Source organism: Suncus etruscus, chromosome 9 (assembly GCF_024139225.1).
Source record: "Suncus etruscus isolate mSunEtr1 chromosome 9, mSunEtr1.pri.cur, whole genome shotgun sequence".
NCBI lineage: Eukaryota > Metazoa > Chordata > Mammalia > Eulipotyphla > Soricidae > Suncus > Suncus etruscus.
The window spans coordinates 54,058,859-54,075,933 of NC_064856.1; the positions used below are offsets into that span (position 1 = coordinate 54,058,859).

General features: G+C 34.2%; 1 protein-coding gene and 1 pseudogene across 1 annotated transcript; both read left to right on the plus strand.

Moving 5' to 3' along the window:
- The first annotated feature begins 2,312 nt into the window (after positions 1-2,312).
- On the plus strand, positions 2,313-3,222 carry LOC126018330 (olfactory receptor 51M1-like; annotated as a pseudogene).
- A 6,476-nt stretch (positions 3,223-9,698) lies between these two features.
- LOC126018475 (olfactory receptor 51L1-like) lies at positions 9,699-10,742 on the plus strand. Its single transcript, XM_049780609.1, has one exon. The coding sequence runs from the start codon at positions 9,699-9,701 to the stop codon at positions 10,740-10,742; it is 1,044 nt and encodes a 347-aa protein (XP_049636566.1).
- The last annotated feature ends 6,333 nt before the right edge of the window (positions 10,743-17,075 follow it).

The window sequence follows — 17,075 nt, forward strand, 5'->3', positions numbered from 1 at the left end:
GGTAAAAAATGTAGAGTTTTTTTTAAGTAAGAAAAGAAGCAAATAGAAGAAATTTTAGGGGCTAGACAATAGCGCAGCAGTAGGGCATTTGCCGAGCATATGGCAGATCTCAGACAGACCTTGGTTTGATCCCCGATGTCCCATTTGGTACCTCAAGCCAGGAACGATTTCTGAGTGCATAGCCAGGAGTAACCCTTTAGAGTCACTCGGCCCCAAAACCAAAAAACAAACAAGAAAGAAATGTTATAAAAGATATAAGGACATATAAGGAATTATATAAAGAATCTTGAGAGAATGTGAGTTGAAAAGACATTTATTAGCAGAAAGGAAGTATAAAGTACTATAATATTAGGACCATACATAATTTGAAATCAAACATGCAAAAACTAAACTAGAATCCCTTCCCTAATCTTAACTCCTCGGGAAGCTTTAGAATAATTGTTTATCTCTTCTGCATTTTTCCCCTGAGAAACAGGAGTAAAATGCCTAATAATTATAAGACATTAACATGATTATGTAAAGATGTACAGTTTCTGAATCATGCATGAGCTAATGATGGTGTCACCACCATTCTTCTACAAGTTTGCACTTTATGCTAGAAAACTGTTATTTTGTACTGGAGCCACATCCTATGGTGGAGTAAGCTGTGCCTTACTTCTGGCTCTGTGTTTAGGACTTACTTTTGGAGGTACTCTGGGAACAATATGTGCTGCCAGAGATCAAAGTGGGCTTGACCACATGCAAGGCAATTGCCAAACCCACTATATTAACTCTCCAACCTTGTTATTATAAATTTACGTTAGAACTAAGAGCAGTTCATTAAAAACAAATTAGAGTTTTCTGCATCATAAATATGCAAAAGTGCAGTAAGGAAAGATTAAGAGGCAAAGGTTGTCAAGTTGTACAGTTATGTGACAGAGAGATCAATTGGCAGGTGTGGGAATTTTTTTTTTGTTTGTTTGTTTTTGGGCCACACCTGGTGACGCTCAGGGGTTACTCCTGGCTATGCACTCAGAAGTCGCTCCCTGCTTGCGGGACCATATGGGACACCGGGGGATCAATCCGTCCTAGGCTAGCGCTGGCAAGGCCGACATCTTACCTCTAGCGCCACCACGCCGGCCCCATGGTGTGGGAAATTTTAAATTATGACAGTGAGTTATTGAGGTGCTCAGTCTTAAAAATCATAAGGGTAATCAAGAGGCATAAAATACTTAAACAAAAAGTGAATTATGGAAAGAGGGAAAGGTATAATTAAAGTTTCAATTTCATGGAGCTGGAGCTATAGCATAGGGGATAGGGCATTTGCCTTGTACTCAGCTGACCCAGGTTCAATCCCTGGCATGGTATATTGTTCTTCAAATGTGCCAGGAGTGATTTCTGAGTGCAGAACCAGGAATAACCCCAAGTGCTGCTGAGTGTGCCCCCCCCAAAGAAACAAACAAAAAATTTCAATTTAGAAATCTTGCCTAGGAGTATTGAAAAGTATAATTGCCATTATAAATACATGACTATATGGAGAATCAGGCAGAGGAAAGTATATGATGAGATTGGCATTAGATCCCTTAAACTTCATGAGAGGGGTCCGGAGAGATAGCACAGTGGCATTTGCCTTGCAAGCAGCCAATCCAGGACCAAAGGTGGTTGGTTCAAATCCCGGTGTCCCATATGGTCCCCCGTGCCTGCCAGGAGCTATTTCTGAGCAGACAGCCAGGAGTAACCCCTGAGCACCGCCGGGTGTGGCCCAAAAACCAAAAACCAAAAAAAAAAAAAAAACAAAAAAAAACCTTCATGAGAGACATTTAATTAGCATCTACTTGAGAATATTTGGTGTCACTCAGTATGACATTTCTCAAGTTATTTCCTCGTCAAAGTAATTTGTAAGCCTACAATTTTATAATTGAGTATATGTAAGCCCTACTGAGATAAGTTACTATGTTAACTATTTTGCAGACACTTTATATAACTATTAAATATCTATATATAGATAAGAGGAAGATTAGAAATAAAAAAGATGATAAATTTTGATGCTACACATTGATATCCATATAGTATAGTAACTAAAGTCATGAGGGTGATAACCATTAGTTGGGAGGAATAATATAATATGATTAGAAAATTACTAAAATGAAAATTATTCACCAATAAAGAGATTTCAGAAAAGAAGCTGAGGAGGAATAAAGATTAAATGTTTGTGAAATTGAAGAATTAATAGCAAAGTATATACATTTATTTTTAGGTCATTAATTTCTCTAAGGACTCTGCTTTCACCTCTTCTCAGTATTCATCCATGATTTATCCAACACCAAAAGTTTAGTCCCATGTTTTACCTCACCAGCTTACCTGGACTGGAAACTATCCAACACTGAATTTTTATCTTAATTTTTCTTATGTACCTAGTGGCCATCTCAGACAACTGCTTTATTCTGATGCCTTTTAAGAATAACCATTGTCTGCACACATCAATGTACTATCTCCTCTCATTACTGGCCCTCACTGACCTGGAACTATCAGTATCTAACTTGCATACTACTATGAGAATTTATGGATTAATTACAATGGTCTAAACTTCGGTGCTTGTCAAATCTAGATGTTCTGCATCCACTCATTTTTCTTCATGGAGTCTGCAGTGCTCCTTGTCATGTCTTTTGACCATTTTGTGGATATTTGTCACCCCTTAAAATACCCAGTCATTATTATTGGCCAGCAAACAGTCAGAACATGCCTTGTTGTCATCTTTCTGGGATCCATGGGTCTTGTTCCCATTTCTATTAAAGACTTTTTCCTACTATGGATCTTGAGTTCTCTCTCATTCTTTCAGACATCAGGAAGTGATACACTTGGCATGCAGAGATACTACTTTCTATAACCTATATGAGTGACACTGGTGGTTTTCACCATGATGCTGGCCCTAGTACTCATTGCACTGTCTATGGGGACATTTTGCACACTGTGGCAAAACTTGTCAACCAAGAGGAACAAGTCTAAATCTTTCAGACATGTATCTCACATCTCTGTACTGTGCTAATATTCTTAGGTCTTTCCTTTGTACACCACTTTGGGAAGCATACCCCACCTATTGTCCACCTTCTTAAGGCTAACATCTACCTCTGTGTGCCTCCCATGCTAAACCCAAACATGTATAGTATTAAAACAAAGGAGATCTGCCATGCCATTAACAAGCTTCTAGGTCTTAAAAATGCCAATGCTAATTCCTGGGGCTAATGATTTTACTACATACTATAAAGAAAGTCGCAAATCAGTCCAGATATTTATACAGTTTAGTAACTATTATTACACTGTAAGTTACTCTCAACTATTTTTACTGCCTTAAATAAAATATGGTTAATTTCTTTCTTGAATAATAGCTTCCAAATTTTAGACTTGTTCTCTTCAATTATGTCTCATACTAATGGTAAAAGCTAGTTTATAAATTCAAATAACTCAGAAGAAAACTGGTGAGGATCATCACCACTATGGAATAATAAAAACTAGAACAAAATAAAACAAATGTTAAAAAGACAGTAAATGAAAAGGTGACAAAAAGATTTAAAAAAATAAAACAAATAAAATTATAAATGTTAAATAAACCTCAGAAAGTATACCACCTTCCATGACTCTTGGAAACCATTTACTTTTATTTATTTATCTTTATCTGCTACTTCTATCTCTGGTTAAAAATTTACTCTGAACTATTGTCTCACATATGGGAAGACTCAGAATTGTCATTCTATTCCCTAATGACTGATTCTGACAAAATTCTTTCAAATATCTTGGAAGCTAAGCTCTCCTCTAACTCCATTCATATGACAGTACTTGACCACATGCTTTCTTTTCTAATCTCTGTCTTTCTTTATAGACTTGATTCTATCTCTTGAGTCTGTGAATAATCTGAAGACATTGTTGCTTCCTACCACTCCAATCAAGAAATCCTGAATATCAAATTGGACAGTTTTTTATTTATTTATATATTTATTTGTTTATTTTTGCTGCACACAGCACAGGTGGGTCCGGTTTAGACAAAGTTTCAATGAAGGAAATAAACATATCTAAGTCATAATCTCATTGTTCAGGAAGATTTGAATCGAAAACTGGTTGAAAGTATTTCCCTTACCTCTAGCATCTTAACATCTGTCATTTTATAATAGTACAATGCAGGGGTCACACTCAGCATTGTTCAGTCTTTAGACATTTAACCAACAATGCTTGATGGAACCAGGGTCTAGCCCCTACAGGTGTGCTTTTTAACCCTGTATTATTATTTCTAAGCCTAATTTTCTCAACTGTAGGTTTTCTTGGGGACTGAAGATTCACATCCCTGTCTTTTTTTTTTTTTTTTTTTTGGTTTTTGGATCACACCTGGAAGTGCTCAGGGGTTACTCCTGGGTCTATGCTCAGAAATCACTCCTGGCAGGCTCAGGGGACCATACTAGGATTCGAACCACCATCCATCTGCATGAAAGGCAAATGCCTTACCTCCATGCTATCTCTCCATCCCCACATCCCCGTCTTAATATAGGCAACTTTTCAAGTCCTTATATTCCACTCTCCTTGACCCATATTTTTATTTACTTTTTAAATGAAATCACCATGAGATAGAGTTAAAAAGTTGTTGATAGTTGAATTTCAATAGTGTAATGATCCAACATTCAAGCCATCACCAGTGTTCATATCCACCACCAAATTCCCCTGTTATTTCTAATTATCCCAGTCCCACTTCCACCTTTAGTCTGTTTCTATGGCAGATACTTTTCTTTTTTTTTTTTTTTTTTTGGTTTTTGGGTCACACCTGGCAGTGCTCAGGGGTTATTCCTGGCTCCAGGCTCAGAAATTGCTCCTGGCAGGCACAGGGGACCATATGGGGCGCCGGGATTCGAACCGATGACCTCCTGCATGAAAGGCAAATGCCTTACCTCCATGCTATCTCTCAGGCCCCGGCAGATACTTTTCTTATCTGTCTCTTTTCCTCCTTTTTTTGCAATACTATTACTAAGGAGTATTATGTATATCACTTTACTTCCTATCAACTTCCAATTATTGCCCAGAGTGATCATCTTTTACTTTCTGTAGTAAATAATTAATTTGAGATAATTAACTAGTGCAGAATTAACAGATAATTGTCCCTGATGGATATTTTGTCCTACTGTGGGCGACCGGTCGCCCACATCCTACTTTATGTTTTTCTTTTTTTTTAAATTGTTTAGAAAATTTAATCTCAAATGAAATATATTTTGGTTCCAAACAAATGAATAAAAGTTCACATTTTGAAGAAATCAATCATTATCCAAAAAATAATGTGTTAGGATTTTTAATTTACTTTTTTTCTCTCTCTAGTCACTTTATGTTTTTCTTGACAACATGAGGAACAGATTATCTTAGCATTGGTCAAAAGACTACCAAAAGTAATGGTACTTGTCATTATTCTGAAAAAGTTGTAAAAATATTAAATTATACAATAAATAAAGCAATCAAATTTTTACCATTGGGGGAATATAATTGTATTGTTATCATATGGTACAAAAATATATTCAAATATAAACATAAACATAAAATAAAATGTGGTAAAGAAACTGTTGTATTAATTATTAATCATGGAGTCGTAGATATTTATGGATGGATCGATAGATGGTGAGGCCTTTTTTGGTTCATCCAGTACCTGCAGCCCCTATGGTAGTTTTGTGATATCAGGGTGATGGTGAAAGCTTTATTTTGGACCTAACTGTCATGTGCATATCTCACATGGCTTCTTTTTTATTTTTATTTAAACATTGTGATTACAAACATGACTGTAGTTGGGTTTTGGTCACAAAAAGAACACCTCCCTTCACCAGTACAACATTCCCAGCACCAATTCACCCCATATCCCTCCTCACACTCCCTGCCTGTATTTGAAACAGGAATTCTACTTCTCTCACTCATTAACATTGTCATGATAGTTGTTAGTGTTCTAATCGCACTCATGCCTCCTGGAGGTGAGCTTCATATCTAGAGCCAACCCTTCTGGCCCTCATCTCTAGGCATTATTATGATAATGTCTTTTATTTTTCTTAAAAAAAACATAGATAAGTGAAACTATTCTGTGTCTATCTTTCTCTCTCTCTGACTTATTTCACTCAGCATAATAGATTCCATGTACATCATGTATAGGAAAATTTCATGACTTCATCTCTCCTGATGGCTGCATAATATTCCATTGTGTATATGTATCACAGTTTCTTTAGCCTTCTAAACTAAGCAGCCTCTTTCCCTCTCCTACATCTAGCCTGTCTCTCATCTCTCCATCCTGCTTCTTCCTGCTGAGTCTCTCTCATCCCTCCACAGACCACTTTAATTAGCAACCACAGACCCTTCCCAGCAGTGGACCGGTCTGACCATCAGGTAAGATTAGCATTTTGCCCTGCAGAGGGGTAACAGGAACCAGAGTGCATATATGCACTTGTATGCAACCAACTTGGATTTGATCTCCAGTACTCTATATGGTACCATGAGCCCAGACAGGACTTATCTTTGAGCCAGGAGTAAGCCCTGAGCATCACTGTCTGTGATCCCCAAACAAAACACAACAACAAATGAAGTAAGTCACTGGGTGTGGCCCCCCAAAAAACTAAAAAGTTAGTGACCAGTATATAAAGTTACCTGTGAACACCAGTACTATAAAAGTTAAATCTATTATAGATATATTATCATAACTATAATTAAAAATGAAAAAATATTGACAGGGGAGATAGTAAAATTTGGAAGGCATTTGCTTTGCATGCAGCTGACCAGGATTCTAATCCCCAGCCTTGGTATAACATATGATACCCTACCCTACCAGGAGTGTTCCCTGAACCCAGAATCAGGAGAACGTTTTGGGCACAGCCAGGTGTGTCCCAAAACTCAAAATAAATAAATAAATAGATAAATATTTATACGCATTTAGTTATTTTAAATAACTCAAGTATAGAACCTCTAAAAATTCTGAATGAGTTAAAGTAACATGGGTACAAAATTTCCTAAATAGGAATGAAGTGAGGACAATGTTTATGAGTTAATAACATGATTCTAGAGTCCATGTCTTCTTTTTTAGTTATCTGATATCACCTTCAGTCTTCTGTATCTTGTAATATTTTCCAAAATCCAGTTGGATAATCATCTACTCTCTCTTTACTCCTATGTTTAGATTCTAAGCACTGCTTTTGGAGAGGAGTATTATAAGATTGCCAATACTTTTCATTTCATATTATGGTTTTTAGCAAGTATTCTGTGGATGCTGAAATCAACTTTTAGGATACCATTTTAACCTTAATCATCAACAACCCCTATCTACTTAAAGCAGAAATTGTGAGCAATATACACAAAAAATATATGTATGTTTATATGTATGTTTATGTATATTTGAAATGAGAGTTTTATTAGAGAAATTTAAGGAGAGGGAAATGAGTGAGCAAGAGAAAGGGATATGTGTTCAAGAGAGAACATGTGCTTCTGCTATGGGGATAGTGCTGTCATAACAAAGCTCTGTGTTCTAAAACATAATTTTATCAGGTCATTTAGACACCTAATTTAAATGTTAGTTTTGTGAAAATTTTGAAATTTTTTGTTTTCTTTTTTCTCTTCAGAATATTATATTATAACTAGTAAAATAGCCATTAGTAAAAAAATACATGTTAAATCTTTGCCTTGAAGATTTTTTTTCCTTTATTCTGACAGGGAGAGTTATCCCTTTGGGACACCGGCATTTGAACCAACCACCTTAGGTCCTGGATCGGCTGCTTGCAAGGCAAATGCCGCTGTGCTATCTCTCCGGGCCCATGACTTTTTTTCTTTATTAATTTTTGTTTCTAAGTAAACAAGCCCACATTTATATAGTTCTGTATATTTACTTGACAAATGAGTATGAATATCTGTCAAAAGTTATCATCTTATAAATATAGTCTTGAAAAATATATAGTCTTATAAATATAGTCTTGAAAAACTTATAGTCATTATTTATTCTCAAATGACCATGAATATATATCACCAAAAATGAAGGAAAAGATAATAATAAAGAAACTTGACTAGAGGGAGATATAGGAGGATTATTCGATGAATGGGTCAACAGAAAATATTATAATAGCAAAAAGATCTAGTAGGATAAAAAAAATCAAGAATTACCTGATTTATTTATGTATCTCATGCATCTTATGGTGGAACTTTAGTTATTAAAATTCCATGGAAAATAAATGGATCACCCAAAGATTAAATCCTAAGATAATGCCCATTCCTTTGGTGTTTGTCATAATAGCATCTATCTAGGGACTTTTCTCTCAAGGTCCAAGACTCTGGGGATACAGTTGTATAACTGGAAGTGAAGTTAATAACCTTTAATCAAACAGAAGAGGCTGAGAGAGGAGTAAGAAATGTTGCACAGACAGAAAAGAAGCCTCAGACTGTAGAGGACTAGTAAGTTGTTCAAAGTCCTTTTCTTTGTAAATTCCTCTATTTAGAAGGTGTCAGTCTATTAATCTCTTTGTCAGAACTGTTAAGTAGAATATCAGGGTAATTTTTAGGACTGCAGCCAGTCTGTGGTTAGAGTTCCTCTTTAATAGTCATTCTACTTTTGATGTAGGAGTAGCAGCATGTGTTAATGAGGTTGGTTCACCATATAGATATGTTCTCTGAATGAAATCTGAATCTGGCTACTATTAAAGGAACAGTCAAAGAAAGAAGCAGGCTTTGTAAATTGGTAAATAGCAAGCTTAATTACAGAGGTACCTTGCTTTGAAGGCTTGTCTTAGAGGGCCACAAGACTGACCATTCAACCATAGCCTCATTTGAAAAGTCTTTCATAAAGGCCTAAACAAGCTTCTATCACATTTTCTATGCCATTAAAACACTCTTAATTATTCATTCAAATGAGTTGTCCTTGGTGCAAGCTTTAGTATAAAAAAAAAGAAGTAGAAAATAAGGATTTTGTCTAAGGACAAAGGCAGATGAAAGGAACCACTGATAATGGGGTACAGCTACACATATTCCAGTTGCCCTTCTCTAAAACTTGTTTAAACTTTGGAATGGAGTATGCAGAATTGTAGCAGGAAAGAAATGATTATCTTAAATTTTCTAACCAAATTGATACAGATTCCAATATTTTGGTTTTTTATTTTTCTCAAAGACCAATTATGTCCAAGTATTTCCCTGGAAAAAAGTCTTTCGACTCAGAAAACAAGCTGAAGGTATAGAGAAAGATTATGTTATTTATAGAAGTCAGATCTTGAGCATAAGAGATCAAAAACAAAAACTAAACTAAACTAAAATACAATAAATAGAAATACCCTTAACAATCATAGAGTTCCACCCCTGAATTGACCACTATCCATCGTGGACAAATCATTTACTGTCATGTCCTGAGACCCTACTGCAGAAAAGTTTTAGGTCGTAAAAAGATACAGAATAGAATATTTTGAATTAACTACTTTTAAGAGTCTGAATTATAAGGTTAAATTTAGCCTTAGGTTGAACTGCATTATGTGTTAGAGAAGTTTAACAACAACAACAAAAAAATTCCCTTTTATTTTCTAGGAAGCTAGTAAAGAAAAAAAATAAATCTTGAAAATAAATCTCACTGACGAATTTAAGAGATTAAATGGGGGATTTTACTAAAAGAGAGTGTGAAAGTACAATAATTAAATGAGACGTCAATGATTCCCAGAGAATGCAGAGACTAGACCAGAAAGCAGTAAATGCCCAATGATAGCAAGGCAGCTCTAACTTACTGGCCTAGTAATTCTCAATGTGCTGCCGCCTTTCCCAGAGTGAACAGCTTCTTCAGAATGAGGACACCTACCCTCCCAGGTGCCAACTTAAGCTTCTCTACATTTATGCTGACAGGCTTTCCGGGCCTGGAGTGGGCTCATCACTGGATCTCACTGCCCATTTTTGCCGGATACCTTGTGGCTGTGCTGGGCAATGCTACCATCTTGCATCTGGTACGAACTGATCCTTCTCTTCATCAGCCTATGTACTACTTCCTAGCTATCCTTGCTGTGACAGACTTAGGCTTGTGCATGTCCACACTGCCATCAGTATTGGGTGTGTTGTGGTTCGATGCCCGCAGGGTAGGGCTAGTGTCTTGTGTTTTGCAGCAGCATTTCCTACACTCCTTCTCCTTCATGGAGTCAGCTGTGCTCTTTGCCATGGCTCTGGACCGTTTGGTGGCCATTCGATTCCCATTGCGCTATGCAACTGTGCTCACAGGTTCTCGTGTAGCCTTGGTTGGAGCCGTGCTGGGTATAAGGAGTGCCATCATCACTGCTGCACCTTCACTAAACCTCTTGAAATTTGACTATTGTCGACCTGGGGCACTGTCCCATGCTTACTGCCTTCATCAGGACATGATTCGCCTGGCCTGCTCTGACACACGTTTCAACAGGCTCTATGGGCTATGCATCATCATGTTGACCATGGGCTCTGATGTCCTTTTCATCCTCGTTTCCTACACAGTCATCCTCTGCACAGTGCTGGCCATTGCCTCTGCAGCAGAGCGACTCAAAGCCCTCAACACCTGTGTCTCTCACATCCTGGCTGTGCTCTGCTTCTATGTGCCTGTGCTAGGCCTCTCCATTGTGCACAGATTTGGGCACCATACCTCCCCACTGGTGCATATCCTAATGGGCACCATTTCTGTGATCTTTCCACCCCTGATGAACCCTATTATTTATAGCATCAAGACCAAGCAGATCCGCAGGGCTATTCTCAAAGTAGTTTCTCTGGGAAAGATACAATGAGACACTGGAAATTAATGGGGTAATTCAAATGTGAAATGAATTAAAGTTTTTGTCTAGAGTCCTCTTTGATAAGTATAAATATATTTATTAAGTTTGATAGATTGATATATGCTAGAAATTAAGTCTAATCTTTAAATAAAATTTATTTATTTAGTATTTTACATACACTTATACATGAATATATGTTAGTTTCCTATATGAAATACTGATTATATTTTTCACAAACTTTTACACATTTAAAATGACTTTTTTTTGTATTTTGTCCTCTATTTGATTTATTACTGACTTAATTAGTTAATTATGGAATTAGTGAAAGATTATTCTGACAGTGTGGAAAGTTGAATCATCAGCTTGTATTTGGGTTAACTCATGAATTTGTCACTATTTTTCACAACATAATATTTTTAGTATCCATCTACTAAAATAATTTAATTATAGATACAAAGGTAATTTCTATATTGCATTTTTACATTCCATTTATCTGTAATTAGTCATGAATAGAACTAAGAACTAAGCCTCTGCTCTAGTTTTTTCTTTAGCCAACCAATTGTGAAAATATAGTCAAGTTTTCTATACCTTTAATAATTTTCTATATTCCCTGAAACTTTACCCTTAAAAGTAATAATTTCAAGTATAAAATAGCCATCCAATAAACAACTAAAAAAAAAGAAGAAAAGTTATAGGATGATAGAAGTTTGATAATGTAATATAAAGAAAATATTTTTTTGTTCTTTGTTTTGTTTTTGTTTTTGGATCACACTCAGCAGTGCTCAGGGATTACTCCTGACTGTATGCTCAGAAATCGCCTCCCAACAGGCTCAGGGGACCATATGGGATGCCGGGATCTGAACCACCGTCCTTCTGCAGGCAAGGCAAACGCCTTTCTGCTGTGCTATCTCTCTGGTCCCAGAAAATATTCTAAAGAGAAAAAATGGTTTATTTATTTTTGGGGTTTTTTGGCCACACCCAGTAACGCTCAGGGGTAACTTTTGACTATGTGCTCAGAAATTGTTCCTTGCTTGGGGGACCATATGGGATGCCCAGGGATCGAACAGAGGTCTGTCCTAGGCTGGGGCATGCAAGGCAGACTCCTTACCGCTTGTGCCACCACTCCAGCTCCAGAGTTATTTATTTACTTTCTTTTTATAGTTTTTAGAATTTTAGTTATTTAATTACTTTATATTAAAAACTGAGTTTTATGACAGTTATAAAATATAGATAAAATTAAAATAAGATGAAGAATAAGAGTGGTTAGTAAGTCATGATGTCTAAAGTCAATATTGAACCATAGAAAATAAAAGGTAGAAAGTTATTGGACTATTGGTATTTACATAATGGTAGAAAAAGTTGGTGTTATTTCTTCCTAAAAAAATAAGCAGAAAGAATATTAAGCAGCTATAAATTGTAGCCAAGAATAAAGTTACGTAAGGAAATTCACAATTGACAGTCTTAATATTTTTGCAAGTAAGATATATATTTAACAGTAAATTATAAGGTCTGTTAGATTTTACCTGCGTACTACCTAATATTCTCAGAGACAATGTTTTCAGGTTTATCTGTGTTCCCCACATATTGGATTTTTAGATTCTTCTACAAAAATTTACTGCATGTTTTATTCTTTCTATATTGCCTAAGTAATTTTTTCTTCTTGGAAAACACTCCCTTTCTGACATCATTTATAGTCTAACTACTTTCAACCTATTTTTCTTATTTTTTTTACCTCTTTAACTTTTAATGTTAATTTAATTGTAGTTTAAAATGTTTATAGAGACACTTTGATTACAATATTAGCAACAATAAAATTTCATGTATATATTGGTCTAATACCATATCCACCACTGGCATGTTAGACTTGGACATATATTTTCATACTTTATGGTATGTATCCTCTGTTTTCAGAATTTTTTTCACCTCTAATTGGGATACAATACATATTTATATCCCTCCAATATGGAAAAAAAAACATTTTCTCTCTTAAGCATGAAACTGTTTTTCTTTCCCTTCACTCTCAAACAAGTGTTTATCTTACTTCATTATTTGTCATATCTTTTCTCTTCCTCATTCCCAAATAAACTTATCTTACTTAACTAGTGTCTCCTTATCAAATTATTTTTCTCTATAAGAAGACAAAGTTCTTGAAAAACCTGCCTAGAACTTAGGTAGGCCTGATTTTTTTTTTTCCTGCAAAAAGCAAGTGGGTCTGTTTTTCTTGAGTTTGATACATACCTGAGTTAATTTATAGAGTAATCTGAGTCTCTGTAATTTATCCGGTGAACTGCCTTTTCTCTAAGTCTATTCTTTTTTCTCTTAGTTCAGCTGATGTGATTTAGAGTGCAAATTATTATAGTTTTAAGAATTCAATGTTTCAATTCCAAACCTTTAGCCTGTATCAGCATCCCACCCTAATATCTCTAGTTTTTTTTACTACCCACCAATCATCTTATTAATTTCCTTATCACAATTTAATTACTATAGTTTGGATCACTTTTAAGTTTTGCTGGCTCTTACGGTTTTGCTATTATACAGCAGCAAAGCTCCTAAGACCTTATGTTACCACTAAACTATTTCTTTAAATCTCTCAATCCTCACTTCTTCCTTAACAGTTCTGTATATAGGGTCAAGGGTTTGCCCACATTTGTAAAATAAAAAATTTTCAAGGTTAAGCCTTAATACTATCATTAATAGAAAAAGTATCATGTTTTCCTAGTCATATGTTTATTTAATTTCTTAGAAATCGCTACACTTTTAGACATCAGACAATAATTTATAAATGAAATATTAATGAATGAGATTTCTTACTGTACATGAGTACTAAAACAAATAAAGCTGCCTAAAATAAGAAGAAAAAGCCTTCTATTAACTCAGATGATATTGATAATTGTGAGTGTTCAACATAGGAAATTTTTAATTATGTAAATGAAAACTAAAGAAACTAAAAGTGTAGCAAATTTTGTAAATTACATATTACATTATCAATATGATTTATATATAAATACTTATATCTAGAAATGTTTCTAAATTATTGTTTACATTTTTCAAATACAAGAATTAAATTTGTATTTTATTTTATTTTTATTAGATTTTTAGTACTTTTAAAATACAAGAATTAAACCAGAAAAAAAGTATCAAAACCATCTACTTTAACCTCTAAAAATGTACCATATAAAATAAAGTAAAAATGTTTATTTTTATTGCTGTTTTTAATAATAAATACTGCAATTCAGTTCATTTATATATTAATCTATGACACTTTTTGATCTTTTTCTGAGCCTGCATATCTAATTTAGTTGGTGAGAATTCAAGGTTTTTCTGGTGTGAAGAACAATATTCAGGGCTACTAGGCCACATTCAGCATTTCTCATGGGATCTTGTAGTGACTGCCTGTTATACATATCAGTGTCATACATGAGTGTATGAGTGTCAATATATGACATTTCAATGTCATATCTAAGGTCACTCAGCATTCCTCAGGGGTCATGTAATAACTGCCTGATATTGAATTCATGACTCTAATTATGCATATCATCTACTCTAGCCCTTTGATGTTATGGAATTTAATGAATTTTCCTTTACCTCTATCTGTGCATAATTATTTCCAATCCTATTGCTAAAGTCCTATGCCATTCTACACTAAAAAAGAACAATATTCATTTCTTGAACAATATTTATTTTTCTCTGATAACTACAAAATTTCACTAAGTATAGCTGTTATTTTTTATTTTTGTTCATTTTTGCTATAATAATTTAAAATTTTCTTTTATTCGTTATTCATTTTACTTAGCATAGTCAATATATGTTCCATTCATTTTCATCCTCAAAGACATGATTTTTATCTTTTTAGTGGAAAAGTTGCATTGTATTGTATATAATACACTTCTTCATGTCTTCATTTATTGGTGAAATTTATTCCATGTCTTAGATTGTTAGCTATATTAAAAATAAGGTAAATTAATTCAAAATAAAATCAATATGGCATTATTAAAATTGTTGAATTGCTGCATTTTTGTCTCATATTATAACTAATAAAATAATAATAATGAAACTTAAATGACATTTTATTACTATTTCATATTAAGTTTTAGATGTATTTATTCTCTCGAAGACACTAGTTCTTTATATATAAATTAAAATTTATAGTACATTTTTTACTTAAGGTGATAATAGCGGGTAAAGTAAACAAAGATATTAAAGGCAATTAGTGGGTAGTTTTACTCATTTATGGAATATAAATAACTACGATAAAATAATTCATGGAAAATTAACATCAAAACTAACTCCTAATTCCTATACTTGATGAAAAACTTTCTGAACAAGAGAAGAATGGGAAGAAGGAGTAGCAGAGTCTTCTTAGTGGTAAAATGCCACTGGAACTTTGGTAGTCAGGGTGGTGATTCTTATATATATATATATGTTAAATTGTATTTTTATTCTGTAATATTTACATTAATTATAAATCAATTAAAAATAAAAATGTTGGACCAGTTTTTGAAATACTGTGAAAGTAAAGAAGAAAATGACTAGATAGTACATATCATTTAATCAATAGTTGACAAATATTACTAAGAATCATCAGTTAAATGAACATTTCAATGAGATCAAAGTAGCAATGGCTGCTTTCATATGGTATTTGGAAAACATAAATAAGGTAAAACAAGGTGTCTTGTTATTCAAGTGGTGTTTGGAAAATTACTTGATCACATGCAAAAACAATGACCGCAGAACTCTTTTTAATCATGTACAAAAGTCAATTCAAAATGGATTAAAGACCTTGATGAAGACCTGAATCCAAAAGGTAGATAGAGAAAAATATAGTCAGAACTCTCCATGACATTGATGCTAAAGGCATCTTTAAGGATGGAATTCTGATTGTGTCAAATAAATTAAATTTCAGCCTTTGTTATTTTTTAATTTAAATAAATTAATTTTTATTTTTTATTACTTTTCAGATTTACTTAACTAATTTTTCATTAAATTTAATTTTGCTTTTGAAAAATGTGCGATTATTTCCATTTTAAGGAGTGTAAACAAGTTGAAAGACTATAAATTAATACTGAAAAACAGAAACTAAAGAGAAAACAGCAACCTTGTATGTTCTACTTCAGTTTCTGTAATTCAAGAAATGTCAGTGGTAGTGCAACAATAGTCTGAACTGTGCATCAGAATGGTACAGTAAAAGAATGAATTCTCGGCTTTCTCATCATCCAAATGACAGGGAACATTTAGAAGAAACATTACAACCTAGTCTATTACAACCTCACTAGTCCACCTAGTCAGAGTAAGACAAATTGAGACTGAGACTGTTTCAAATCTGTAGATGGCAGAGCTGTGTTGAGTCACTAACTTGAGAAATGAGTGTCCAGGTCTATGTCAAAGATAAAAAAAAAAAAAAATCAGTGTTTCCAGTTCCACATAAGGTCCCTTGAGCTCACCATGTTTGATCCAAAAGTGCAGATGCTGGAATAAGCCTTGAGCACAGCTTGGTGTTACCTTGGTCCCCCCAAAATATACAACCCTCTCATGAAAAAAAAATCAAAGTAATTATTTACCAATATCAGCAAAAGGTGATTTCTTCGTGCATATCTGACACAGGAATATCCCTGACCAACAATGCTTAAGATAGATATACTTATCAATACATTTTAAAAGTATTTTTAAATATAGACTATTAAATTCATTTGTATATAGAAAATCAATATAGTCATACACAGATATAATAGCATACATATGGGGCTGGAGAGGTGGCGCAAGCGGTAGAGCATTTGCATTGCACACGTTAACCTAGATCAGACCGCGGTTCGATCGCTCAGTGTCCCATATGGTCCCCCAAGCTAGAGCAATTTATGAGTGCATAGCCAGGAATAATCCTGAGTGTCACCAGGTGTGGCCCAAAAAGCAAAAAAAAAAAAAAAAGCACACACATATAATGTTAAATACATAGTCAGAAAACTCATATATTTAAGAAAATTTACAAATAAAATTTATATGAGGAAAAATTGTTTTGTATATACTTCATAAATATCCATTTATGTAATATATATAGTTTCATATATATGAAGCATTTTTTACACAAAAATGTGCATACATTTCTATATACTCCCATATGTAATTTTATTCTATATCTTTTCAGAATTTGACTTAAGGATATCCTGAGTGTTTCTCCTGGGACCTTACACATTAGGCCTAATTATCTCTGCAGGTTCAGAGACAATAATTTTTCTGAAGCTGTATTTTGTTGTGTGTTTCCCAGATGATTAACTACAAAACAGGGCAACAGAAAGCCAAGTTTTTGAGTTGTGATAATAAAAGGACAGTCTGTACCTATATATAGTTAGC